The 13955-nt window shown below is 42.0% G+C and overlaps 1 protein-coding gene across 1 annotated transcript in view; it reads right to left on the reverse strand.

Moving 5' to 3' along the window:
* cntln (centlein, centrosomal protein) overlaps positions 1-13955 on the reverse strand; it is a 420736-nt gene that overhangs the window by 136078 nt on the left and 270703 nt on the right. The window contains exon 19 of the mRNA XM_078215313.1: positions 691-914. Within this exon, the coding sequence (XP_078071439.1) occupies positions 691-914 (224 nt within the window). The remainder of the gene's footprint in view (positions 1-690; positions 915-13955) is intronic.

Here is a 13955-nt window from a genome sequence, read left to right on the forward strand (position 1 = left end):
AAACAAGGGCCACAATTCTGGTGCTGCACCTCATTCCTGTGTTTTGTGCACAAGTCTCCTCCAAGCCCCTTTGTGTTGCTGCTTTCATTATCCCCTTTTTTTCTCTTTTTCCTTCCTCATTTACATCTTCTCTAGACACACCTTGGATGCGATCTTGTCGCCCATGCTCCAGCTGCAGCGAGGTCGGAGAATCTGGTGGCCAGCCAAATCTCAGTTCAGTGCAGCGGGATGGGAAAGCGGTAGGATTCTGGCTCTTGGTGTTTCTTTACTTGCTCTGTTACCACCTCGTTTTCTCTTGCGTCATCATCCCTTGTGAAATGTATTTTCTCCTGCCTCCCACTCTATCAAAGTCCTGCTTTTTGTTCTTTCTTTACCTCCCTCTTTCTGTGCCTGTAGTCGATGGTATTGAGGGCTGACGTGTCACACAGCCAAAACATTGAGACTTTTCCAGTGATTGAACAGGATCCAGTTTTAGTGCAGGCTGTATTAGTATTTCAATTTATATTATATACTGCGTAATATATTACATGACTTAAAGGTAATATTATTAATTTGCAGAAGCAGAGTAAATTATTATACAGTACCATGCTCCATTTGTGTAATACCATACAACATGCTGGACCAGCAACACTGTAATAGGTAAGTTCATACAGTTGGAAAAATGTAACCCACAACTGACTTGAAACATACCTGAATAGTCTGTCTGTTGACTTGGAGTTTCTGGTTAACCAAAGTCAATTGGGCTGTTAATTTCTGATTTTTCTGCTTCAGTTCATTGACAGTATTTAAGGCGACCTTTTTTCCATTCTGAGTCACGGCAATGTGTTGTTGCAGTGATATTAGACGTTGCTGTAAGGCAATGATGGAAAGACTTTGCTTTGGTACGGCAAGTGTTCTTGTCTTCTGCTTCCTCACTATGGTTTAAAACACAGAGAAAACAGCGCCTCTTGTTAATATCGAATACTTTCCCCCCCACCCTGTTTCTGCAAGGGTTGACATTTCTTAATTGAAAATTGCGAGACAGAACACCAATTACAATGAAACATAACTGTACAAAACGTAATTAGTTAATAGCAGAACCAAGCAAATGCTTATAGGTGAAAGGATATAAAAATTTGAGAATGAAATCATTTGCAGTCATTAACACATTTAAATAAAACATTTTGTTACTTCCAATACAGAAATGTTAAACAGCTTAACGGAGAAAGTATTGCTAATTACTAGTAACGAAGATTAATAATAGCCAATGTAAAATCCAGGACTCAGAACTTCAAACGAACTCTCTCTAAAGATACAATGACAAATTATCTTTCTCTAGCATTGACTCATCATTCTCCACAGTCGAAAAAGAATTTCGAGAAGCAATATGAAAAGGAATAAAACAAAGGCACGCTGAAGTAAAGTGAAAGCAGAGAAGAGTAAAAAATCAATAACTTCAAAGATTGAACGTAAATTATTTGGAGATAATAACTGCCCCTCCCTCTTTGCTTCAACTTGTATTTGGAAGGCACTTCTGATGTAAGAAAAAGGTCCCAAAGTCATTCCCAGAGGCATAACCAAAAAATGAACTGCTGCCCTGAGGAGGAAAGATTACAAGGAATGGGGTGAAGCCAGGTCAAAGAGGTGAGTTTTAAGGAGCAGAAGGATGTGGAGAGGCAGAAAGGCTTGGGGACAGGGTGGGGGGTGAGTATTCCAGAGTGGCACTGAGGTGGCTGAAGGCATAGCTTCCACTGGATGGGCAGATGACAGGAAAGCAGGGGGTGATAGGAGTGCTATCAAAGAGGTTGAAGACAGAGGGAAATAGGCATTGTAAAATTAGAATTGTAGGGCTTTTGAAAGTTGCAGAGATGGAAAAGGGTAACTCTGTGCATGGATTTAAATGTAATGATAAAAACTTTAAAACTGAGATGCTGAGGAATTGGGAGTCAATGTGAGATTAGCTGTGATGGATAATCAAGATGTGGAGATGCCGGCATTGGACTGGGGTGGGCACAATAAGAAGTCTCACAACACCAGGTTAAAGTTCAACAGGTTTATTTGGTAGCACAAACTTTCGGAGTGTTCCTCCTTCTTCAGGTGAGTGAAGAGAACTCTTCACGCACCTGAAGAAGGAGGAACACTCTGAAAGCTTGTGCTACCATATATACCTGTTGGACTTTAACCTGGTGTTGTGAGACTTCTTACTATGGATAATCAATACATACTCCAAATAGTATATGGACAGCAAAACTTCTTGTAAGCTGAAAGTTGTGAAGGATAGGAGAATGGTCAGAAGGGTCTTGAAGCGTAAGAGGGCAATGTTACATAGGTGCAAATAAGCTGTCTTTGATGGACAGGATAAAAGTGTGGGAAGCTCAAAACACAATCAAGCAGGGCACCACCAATAAGAGCAGCCCAGTTACAGCCTGATACTCTGGAAGGGCGGGAGATGAAATACGGGCGAGTGTAAAGTTTCTGGTGGACACAAGAGGAAATAAAGCTGGAAAGAATAATTGCTTATCTAACACTGGAGAAGAAATCCTACAGCACAGAGGCAATGGGATCTCAAAAAAAGTGATGGAGACATGGAGCTGGGTGCTGAGGTCAACACCATACTTTTGGGTGCTGTTGTAAAGGGGTGGGGTGGTATGTATGTGAGAAGGTGAAAAACCCTTCTGGGAACTCTCTTCTCATGGCTTCTCTTTGCATTCCTGTTCCCCTGGTACAGGAATGCAAAATGAAGCCATGAGAAGACAAACCCTATACAAGAAACAAGACAAATCCAAACCGGCCAATTTCCACCCCTTCAATCTGCTCTTGATCATCAGTAAAGTGATGGAAAAGGTTAACGACAGCTCTACTACCCAGCACTTACTCAATGATAATCGGCTCACTGACACTCGGTTTGGGTTCCACAGGGTCACTCAGCTCCTGAACTCAATATAGCCTTGGGTGCTGTTGTGCAACACTTTCCCCACATGGATAGATCTCACGCACAGGCATCTTTCTTCCTGAGCACATCTCCCCAGCCTCTCAGTGACCAACAAATGGTGGCAACAGCAGGATTGCATTGTCTAGAAGCTTCCAGTCATGATCTGACACGAAGGTAATAGTTACAAGATGGTCATCCAGCACTTGGATGTGTTAGGGATGTCTTTAGCAATAGTAACTGTGACAGCCCTTTTTAGGATCCACTCTGCTCATTCCTTGTTGGGCAAGGGCCTGGGAAAGGTGCCCTAAACATAGTCTGCCTGATCTCTCCTGATTGGATAACTGCATCCAGAAAGGTCACATTCTCCAGGATGCATAAATATTAATGCTGAGAACCTGGAACATTAGGATACTCATGCTCACACTCAGTGAACTCCCAGAGAACTCGGGCGATATGATAGCAACGTCGCTGCCCAAATGAAATCCAGAAAGCTGGAGAGGGAAAGCTGACGGAACACCGAGGCAGCTAGACTTTCTTCCAGAAACGGAAATCAGAAGACGAACAGAGTTCATGGATTTGGATTTGTCATCACGTGTGAACAATTGGCAATAAATAATGGCTTAACCAGTGATGCCAACATCCCAGGTGCAAATATTAAAACAAAAGGTAAAATTAGCATATAGATTTACTGGATTTGTGATATTGGAAGTTCCACTCGTGGTATCGAGCTCATCAAGAATGTAATAAGTTGGAAATTTTATCTACATTCATGGGAGAGATTTTAATTTAAATGATGACACTGAAACAAGGTCAGATTCTGTTTATAAAAAGTTAACTACCAGAGATACACAAAGCAATCTAGAATGCTGGACTCATTAGTTAAGTTTAAGTTTATTTATTAGTGTCACAAGTAGGCTTACAATGCAATGAAGTTACTATAAAACTCCACATTAGGTGGAATACTGGATGAATTAACCAGAAAAAGTCTATTCTCACGTACCACATTAATTTTCAGACAATAGCGTGTCACTTGCACACAATCAATGGTGCAGTTAGTTAACCCTTTAAGTGCAACAATTGCTTTAATTCAAAAGGGTACTTTGATAAACAGATGATGAGCTTCCACACCTAATCAGGAGGATTTCTTATCCAGGCTAGCAACTTTGTACCTGAGCAAGCTAATCCTCAACACACACTGAGGGACAGAAAGATCAGAAATTGTCTCTCCTTCTCTCTTAAAATCAAAGATTCTACACTGAGATATGGGGCTGATTTTTTTCTTAAACTAAACTATGTAGCCAGCCTCCCTGTTCCTCTTATTACTGGGGTGCAAAGAGGGGGCTGCAAGTGGGGGGTAAGGAATCAGGCAGCCCACCTGTCCTTAGGCCTGTGGAGGTCCTTAGGTGAACAGTTATCTGCCACATAAAGGCCTCAGTCTGCTTTCGCTGCAATCTTTCAGTCTGTGGGGTAAGGCAGGGGCACAGCGAACAGTCCACAGCATTCACTGCATGGGCTGCTGGTGGGCAGAAAGTGGGGGCTCCCTTCTCTGCAAGGGTCCACATATCTCTTGGGGACGTGTTGCCAAAATGGAATAGTGATCATGCTGAATAGTAGCAAATCAAAAGGGTTGATAATATTCAAAGTGTGAAGTCTAATATAAACAAAATATTCCTTATCAATTAAGAAAAATATACACATCAAGGTAGAGCCGCAGATATAGCTCGTTAACAGAAATAAATATCATGCCTTATCCGAATCTCTGTGACATCCTTTGTCAGTGAGATCTTGGGAAGCTACAGAGTAAAAGTGCCTCCTGGCATACCTAGAGTACAGTAACAAGTTTAACAACACCAGGTTAAAGTCCAACAGGTTTATTTGGTAGCAAAAGCCACACAAGCTTTCGAAGCTCTAAGCCCCTTCTTCAGGTGAGTGGGAATTCTGTTCACAAACAGAGCTTATAAAGACACAGACTCAATTTACATGAATAATGGTTGGAATGCGAATACTTACAACTAATCAAGTCTTTAAGAAACAAAACAATGGGAGTGGAGAGAGCATCAAGACAGGCTAAAAAGATGTGTATTGTCTCCAGACAAGACAGCCAGTGAAACTCTGCAGGTCCACGCAACTGTGGGAGTTACAAATAGTGTGACATGAACCCAATATCCCGGTTGAGGCCGTCCTCGTGTGTGCGGAACTTGGCTATCAGTAAAGGGTTACTGATAGCCAAGTTCCGCACACACGAGGACGGCCTCAACCGGGATATTGGGTTCATGTCACACTATTTGTAACTCCCACAGTTGCGTGGACCTGCAGAGTTTCACTGGCTGTCTTGTCTGGAGACAATACACATCTTTTTAGCCTGTCTTGATGCTCTCTCCACTCCCATTGTTTTGTTTCTTAAAGACTTGATTAGTTGTAAGTATTCGCATTCCAACCATTATTCATGTAAATTGAGTCTGTGTCTTTATAAGCTCTGTTTGTGAACAGAATTCCCACTCACCTGAAGAAGGGGCTTAGAGCTTCGAAAGCTTGTGTGGCTTTTGCTACCAAATAAACCTGTTGGACTTTAACCTGGTGTTGTTAAACTTCTTACTGTGTTTACCCCAGTCCAACGCCGGCATCTCCACATCATGAATACCTAGAGTACTCAATGCTTCATTATGTTGGAGGTCATTAAGCAGAGCAACAAGAGGAGAAAATGCTGGAAAATCTCAGCAGGTCTGGTAGCATCTATAAGGAGAGAAAAAAACTAACGTTTCGAGTCCGGACGACTCTTTGACAAAGGGTTGCCTGGACTCAAAACGTCAGCTCTTTTCTCTCCTTATAGATGCTGCCAGACCTGCTGAAATTTTTCAGCATTTTCTCTTTTGGTTTCAGATTCCAGCATCCGCAGTAGTTTTGCTTTTAAGCAGAGCAACAATGCTGTGTGAGATGACTGATACCAAACCAGGTGAGCTCTCCCACAAGTGTAAATGAGATTGATATTTAACATGGTGTCTTTCTGATACTGAAGTTATTTCAGTTTTTAATGTTAGTAATTTGTGATGCAGTGTTTATTGCACTTTGGGAGTAAGAGTCCCTTATCTAGTGTGTGTAGAAAGCCGTCTCCGTGAAGAATAATGTAGAGAGGGTTGCAGGCGTTAAGATTGCATGGCTGTCTGAGATAGAGACAGAGAAAAACGTGTTGCACTTAAATGTACAATTTTGTCAAGATCAAAGCAAAAGTGAGATTTAAGTCCAGATACACCGCCAGCACAGAAAGTGAACACACGAGCCATGAATCCAGAACGGGACAGTGCATCAATTGACAGAGCTGCATCGTCTGATATCTCAGAAGACTAATTGCAACACTGCAGATGTAAGCAATTCATTCAGATTTATGCCAGTTCATGGGATGATAAAAGCTTTGCTAACTACAATAAGATAGACTTTAATCTATTCAATAGACTATCTAATGCTGTTAACTTGTCGATTATTTTGGAAATCTAATCCTGAATTAATCTCAGCAATGTCAGATACAGATCTTAACTTTAAATTTATTATTAGAAATCATTATTTTGACACAACTATTGTCCCTTTGTAACCTGCTATTCATTTGTGAATTTACTCTATCTTCCACTCATTTGGACGTACAATGTTTACATTTGTGTTGTCAATTATCATTTCGACTTCATGACTTTATTTCTGGCCTCTTTGATAGTTTGGTGAGAGAGAGGTAATTCATTCAGTCAGTAATTTATGCATTTGCTAATACCTGTAGGAGATAATCTCCAATATAACCCAAGAGATCATCATTACAAATCCATGAATTAACAAAAGATACTAAGTTATTTCATAGAATCATAAAATCTTACAGTGTAGAAGGAGGCCATTCGGCCCATCAAGTCTGTACTGACTGTAATCCGACCCAGACCCTATCCCCATAACCCCATGCATTTACCCTAGTTAGTCCCCCCGACACTAAGGGGCAATTTAGCATGGCCAATCCACCTAACCTGCTCATCTTTGGACTGTGGGAGGAAACTGGAGCACCCAGAAGAAACCCACGCAGACACAGGGAGAATGTGCAAACTCCACACAGACAGTGACCCCAGCCGGGAATTGAACCCGGATCCCTGGTGCTGTGAGGCAGCAGTGCTAACCACTGTGCCACCATGCCACCCCATACCATTTGTCTAACAGTTCACTTTGATAGTCTGAGAACAAGAACAACTTGAATTTATAATAGTATCTTTTGATGTAGTTAAACGAGGCACTTCACAGGACTGTTATCAAACACAAGTTGACACCGAGTTACATCGTTGATATTAGGGCAGATAAACAAAGGGGGAGGAGGGGAGGTGATGGTGGTTAGGAGTGTCCTAAAGGAAGAATGAGAGGTGGCGAGGTAAAGGAGTGCATTTCAGAGCTTTGACAGGAGACAGAGTTTGAATTAACTCAGGACTATGGAGGGTAGAAGATATGAGGTCAGCCAAGAGTGAGTTGGAATAGTTAAGTCTAAAGGTAACAAAGGCTTTATAGAAACATAAAAAGTAGGAGCAAGAGGAGGCTATTCAGCCCTTCGAGCCTGTTCCGAGCTCCGAAAGCTTGTGTGGCTTTTGCTACCAAATACACCTGTTGGACTTTAACCTGGTGTTGTTAAACTTCTTACCATCATTTATTATGACCATGGCTGATCATCCAACTCAAGAGCATGATCCTGCCATCCCCCCATATCCTTTGATCCCCTTCACCCCAAGTGCTATTAAAGTTACAGTTTATTTATTAGTCATAAGTAAGGCTGACATTAACACTACAATGAAGTTACTGTGAACTTCCCCCAGTCGCCACACTACGGCGCCTGTTAGGGTCAATGCACCTAACCAGCACGTCTTTCAGACTGTGGGAGGAAACCGAAGCACCCGAGGAAACCCACGCAGACACAGGGAAAACGCGCAAACTCCACACAGAGAGTGACCCAAGCCAGAAATCGAACCCGGGTCCCTGATGCTGTGAAGCAGCAGTGCTAACAACTGTGCTACTGTGCCGACCCCTAACTGATTCTAACCGATTCTTGAAAACAATGCTTTGGCCTCAATGACTTTTTGTGGTAGCAAATTCTGTAGGCTGACCACTCTCTGGTTGAAGAAATTTCTCTTCATCTCTGTCCTCTACCCTGTATCCTCAGACTGTGACCCCGGTTCTGGATACGTCCACTATCGCGAACGCCCTTCTTGCATCTACCCTGTATAGTCCTGTTAGAATTTTATTCATTTCTTCGAGATCCCCCTCTTCTGAACTCCAGCGAATACAATCCTAACCGACTCAATCTCATATATCAGTCCCGGCATCCGAGGAATCAGTCAGGTAAACCTTCTCTGCACTCCCTTTGGAGCAAGAACATCTTTCCTCAGATAAGGAGACTAAAACTGTACAAAATATTCTAGATGTAGCCTCACCAAGGCCCTGTATAATTGCAGTAAAACATCCCTGCTCACCTACTTGAATTCTCCTGCTATGAAGGCCAGCATGCCATTTGCCTTCTTTACCGCCTGCTGCACCTGCATGCTTACCTTCAGTGACTGGTGCACAAGGACACCCAGGTCCCACAGCACACTCCCCTCTCTCAATTTATGGCCATTGAGATAATAATCTGCCTTCCTGTTTTTGCTACCAAAGTGGATAACCTCACTCTTATCCTCACACTTATCCAAATTATACGGCATCTGTCATGCCTTTCTCCACTCTCTCAACTTGTCCAAGGAAGGAACTCTACATCCTCCTCACAGTTCATGCCCAGCTTTGTGTTATTTGCAAATTTGGAGATATCACATTTAGCTTTCTCATCTAAATCATTGATATTTATAGTGTAATAGCTGGGGTCCCAGCACTGATCCCTGCAGTACCCCACTAGTCACTGCCTACTATTCGGAAAAAGACCCATTTATTCCTACCCTTTGATTCCTATCTGCCAGCCAGTTTTTTATCCATCTCAATACACTACCCCCAATCACGTGGTTTAATTTTACAGACTAATCTCTTACGTGGGACCTTCACAACAGTCTTCTGAAAGTCCAAGTAAACCGCATCCTCTGACTCCCCCTCATCAACTCTATAATTACATTTTTAATGAATTCCAGATTTTTCAAACATAATTTCCCTTTCATAAATCCATGCTGACTCTGTCCAATCCTGCCACTGTTTTCCAATTGTTTTGCTATAAAATCTTTGATAATGGATTCTAGAATTTTCCCTACTATGGACTTTAGGCTTACTGATCTATAATTCCCTTTATTCTCCCTTTTTAAATAGTGGGGTTACATTAGCTACCCTCTAATCTGCAGGGACTGTTCTAGAGTCTATAGAATTTTGGAAGGTGACATCAATGTATCCACTATTTCTCAGGTCACTTCCTTAAGTACCCTGGGATGTAGATTATCACGCCTTCAATCCCATCAATTTCCCCAACACAATTTCTCTACTAATACTGATCCCCTTCAGTTCCTCCCTCTCACTAAACTCTCTGTTCACCAACATTTCTCCATTTTTATTTGTGTCCTCCTCTGTGAAGACAGAACCAAAGTATGTACTTTGTTGATCAAGCATTTCTTTGGTCCCCATTATAAATTCCCCTGTTTCTGACTGTAAGGGACTTTTACAGTCAATTTTTATGTTTCCTGCAGGCTTATTCTCATATTCTATTTTCCCCTTCTTAACCAGACCCTTAGTCCTCCTTTGTTGAATTCTAAACTGCTCCCAATCCTCAAGCCATTGTTTTTCTTGGTCAATTTGTAGGCCTCTCCCTTGGATCTTATACTAGCTCTAATTTCCCTTATAAGCCATGGCTTGGCCATCTTTCCAATTTTACTTTTGCGCCAGACAGGAATAAACAATTGCAGCAGTCCACTCGCATGTTCCTTGGATGTTTGCACAACTAATTATTCTTTTCTCATTACACAATACCCAGTCTAGAATGGCCTGCTCTCTATTTGGTTCCTCAATGTATTGGTTCAGAAAACAATCCCATATACGCTCGAGGAATTTCTCCTCTACAGCGTTGTGATTAATTTGATTTGTCCAATCTATACGCAGATTAAAATCACCCATAATTACAGATATTCCTTTTTTGTATGCATCTCTAATTTCCTGTTTAATTACTAACTTCACCACTATTTGGGGTGCCTATACACAACCCCTATTTATGTTTTTTGCCCCTTAGTGTTTTTTAGCTCTACCCATGTAGATTCCACATTGTCGGATCTAATATCCTTCCTCACTGTTGAGTTAATTTCCTCTTTAACCAGCAATGTAACTCCACCGCCTTTACCATTTTGTCTGTCCGTCATAAATACTGAATCCTGCTGGATATTCAGTTCCCATCCCTGGTCACCCTGCAGCCATTTCTCTGTAATCCCAACTATGTCATACCTGTTCACATCTATTTGCGCGATTAATTCATCCCCTTTATTGCGAATGCTCTGCGCATTAAGGTACAAAGTCTATAGGGTCATCTTTTTAACATTCCTGGTCCCGTTCAAGGGGCCAAATGGCCTAATCCTGCTCTGAGTTTCTATGTTCACCTCCAGGACATCAGTCCAAAATTCATGTTATACAATCTAACTCCAATTGACTACAATCCATGATCCCAACAAATTGGGAGTTCATAGGTTCGTTAATCACTCATGCTGTTACTTATCTTTGTAATTTTTAGAACACTTCAACAAAATATCCATTGTGGTCTTTCTTGAAGATGTTTCCTTGTTTTTATTGACCTCTATTTAGATTGGGAGGAGGGGAGAATATTTGGTAACCTTGTTTGAGATGTATTAACTTTAGATTTATGTTTTCTCCACAATTATTGCCAAACATATTGTCCAAATTTCATGTAATCACAAGAAATAGACAATAGAGGAGGTGGTCAATTAGCCTGTATAGCCTCTCAGAAAGAGTATCTATTCAATCCCATTCTCCTGCCTTTTCTAATGCTTTAAATATCTACTCAGTTACTTTTTAATACTTTTATTTTTGATTCTTCTTTCACCGAGGAAACAAGTTGACTTTCTCCAATTCCAAATATTAAATCAAAGTTAGACCTCTCATTTCCCAATCATTTTACCTTCCAAATGCTAACTTTGGCATAGAGGTTGATGCTTTGTTTCTACATTACACTAAAGGGTAAAGAAGAGGTCAGACCTCCCAGAATATTTTTACAAAATACAACATCACTGAATGTTCTATTCCACAGAGATGCAAAAGCAATATTGCTGCCTGTTTGTATCCTAATAGAGGTTGTCTCTAATATATCATTGAACGGGCACTCAAAGAATAATATAGCAAGGTTCTGTTCTTGATGTTGACATTGTAAGCTAATCTCTTCTACCTCTGAATGGCAGGCTTTTGAAATGTATAATGATGACAGTGAACTGCTGGCAGCTACAAGATCATGGCTTCCTATTTCCATGTCTAACAACTGGCAAAGCCCGACATTTGGAAACCCACACAATCAAGGATTTTCCTCATTTAACTGAGCATTCAAGCAATTATTGAGTTTAGTTAATATTGTAAAACTAGCTATTGTTGTAAAACATATTTATGCGACTCTTGCAATTCACAAAGAGTGAAAATTCCAGACTTCATTGTGGGTGCTGTTCGACAGTTTTCTTTTGAGTTTAATATTTAAAATACTCTCATTCTCCTTTGTCTTTGTAGTCCTTGCACTTGAGATCTTTACATTCTCTTTTTTTTAACGCATCCTTTGCAGCATAAGTAGATCTTTCTGTTACCAAAATTGAAGCTATTCTAAATGGGGTTTGAGCAATGTAAGGGATTATGCCATGGCATAACTTCAAATGAATTAGATTCTATTAATCTAGGTGCATATATTCTAGTATACTACTTGCTTCTATAAACTACCTTGCCACCAGGGCAGAGAGAAACTTGGCTGTCACTGAGCTACTTAAAATGCAATGCAATGAAGCCTTTGCTGCTACCAGGATCTTGAAGGAATAGACTACAGCTTTCCTTGAACAATGGTACATATGCCTGGCCAATTAAAGAGAGTGTTACTGTAGCCGCCCCAGGTGTCATTCAACAACTTAGCCCTGCAGAGTAGCTACATCACTGAGCAGCCAAGGGAATGATGTGGAGATGCCAGCAAGCCAAGAGAAGCAGACAGCAACAATGAGTGATAGAAGATAATTCTGAACCAGGTGTCAAGAGAACTTATCTTCCCAAAGAACAGGATAATCAACAATAGTGTTAAAACAGCTTGTAATAGCTAATGTATTCAATGAGTGCCTGAAACATCCACAGTAAAAGAGTTATCACAGATAGCGGCATGGAAGATAGTCTTTAAAGCCCAAAATATCCTTCCAAAAACAGGGGAGGGTGGCAGTGGGCACCTAGATGTCGAGTATAAAATGTGAGCTGCCAGTATTGGAGGTGATCACCAGTTTGAAATGTAAAAAAAAACACTGGTAATTCAATGTAAATCAGTGTGACATGTTTCATTGAATTAATTAATTCCACAAGGGTACTTCTTCAGGGCGGATTCTTTCTTATTCCATTTTCACACCAGTTTTTCCACCAACACCCAAACCCCACGCTTCTGCACAGTTATTTGCCAATCTAGTGAAGGTTACGACTTTTAGCTACCAAGCTACTCTAATCTGCATTATTGAAAAATGCCTCTCAGGACAGAGTAATCCAGCATTTTATTGATATTAAGTGTGTGGTGCCGTGTGTTCCATCTCAGCACGACTGTCATCTTGTATGGGGTGCTTGTTCTACTCCCCACCACATAGAACATAGAACATAGAAAGTCACAGCACAAACAGGCCCTTCGGCCCACAAGTTGCGCCGATCACATCCCCACCTCTAGGCCTATCTATAGCCCTCAATCCCATTAAATCCCATGTACTCATCCAGAAGTCTCTTAAAAGACCCCAACGAGTTTGCCTCCACCACCACCGACGTCAGCCGATTCCACTCACCCACCACCCTCTGAGTGAAAAACTTACCCCTGACATCCCCCCTGTACCTACCCCCCAGCACCTTAAACCTGTGTCCTCTCGTAGCAACCATTTCAGCCCTTGGAAATAGCCTCTGAGAGTCCACCCTATCCAGACCCCTCAACATCTTGTAAACCTCTATCAGGTCACCTCTCATCCTTCGTCTCTCCAGGGAGAAGAGACCAAGCTCCCTCAACCTATCCTCATAAGGCATGCCCCCCAATCCAGGCAACATCCTTGTAAATCTCCTCTGCACCCTTTCAATGGCTTCAACATCTTTCCTGTAATGAGGTGACCAGAACTGCGCGCAGTACTCCAAGTGGGGTCTAACCAGGGTCCTATAAAGCTGCAGCATTATCTCCCGACTCCTAAACTCAATCCCTCGATTAATGAAGGCTAGTACGCCATACGCCTTCTTGACCGCATCCTCCACCTGCGAGGCCGATTTAAGAGTCCTATGGACCCGGACCCCAAGGTCCTTCTGATCCTCTACACTGCTAAGAATGGTACCCTTCATTTTATACTGCTGCTCCATCCCATTGGATCTGCCAAAATGGATCACTACACACTTATCCGGGTTGAAGTCCATCTGCCACTTCTCCGCCCAGTCTTGCATTCTATCTATGTCTCGCTGCAACTTCTGACATCCCTCCAAACTATCCACAACACCACCTACCTTGGTGTCGTCAGCAAACTTACCAACCCATCCCTCCACTTCCTCATCCAGGTCATTTATGAAAATGACAAACAGCAAGGGTCCCAGAACAGATCCCTGGGGCACTCCACTGGTCACTGACCTCCATGCAGAGAAAGACCCCTCCACAGCCACTCTCTGCCTTCTGCAGGCAAGCCAGTTCTGGATCCACAAGGCAACAGCCCCTTGGATCCCATGCCCTCTCACTTTCTCAAGAAGCCTTGCATGGGGGACCTTATCGAACGCTTTGCTGAAGTCCATATAGACCACATCCACCGCTCTTCCTTCGTCAATGTGCTTGGTCACATTTTCAAAGAACTCAACCAGGCTCGTAAGGCACGACCTGCCCCTGACAAAG

This window comes from Mustelus asterias, chromosome 6 (assembly GCF_964213995.1).
Source record: "Mustelus asterias chromosome 6, sMusAst1.hap1.1, whole genome shotgun sequence".
NCBI classification, from domain to species: Eukaryota; Metazoa; Chordata; class Chondrichthyes; order Carcharhiniformes; family Triakidae; genus Mustelus; species Mustelus asterias.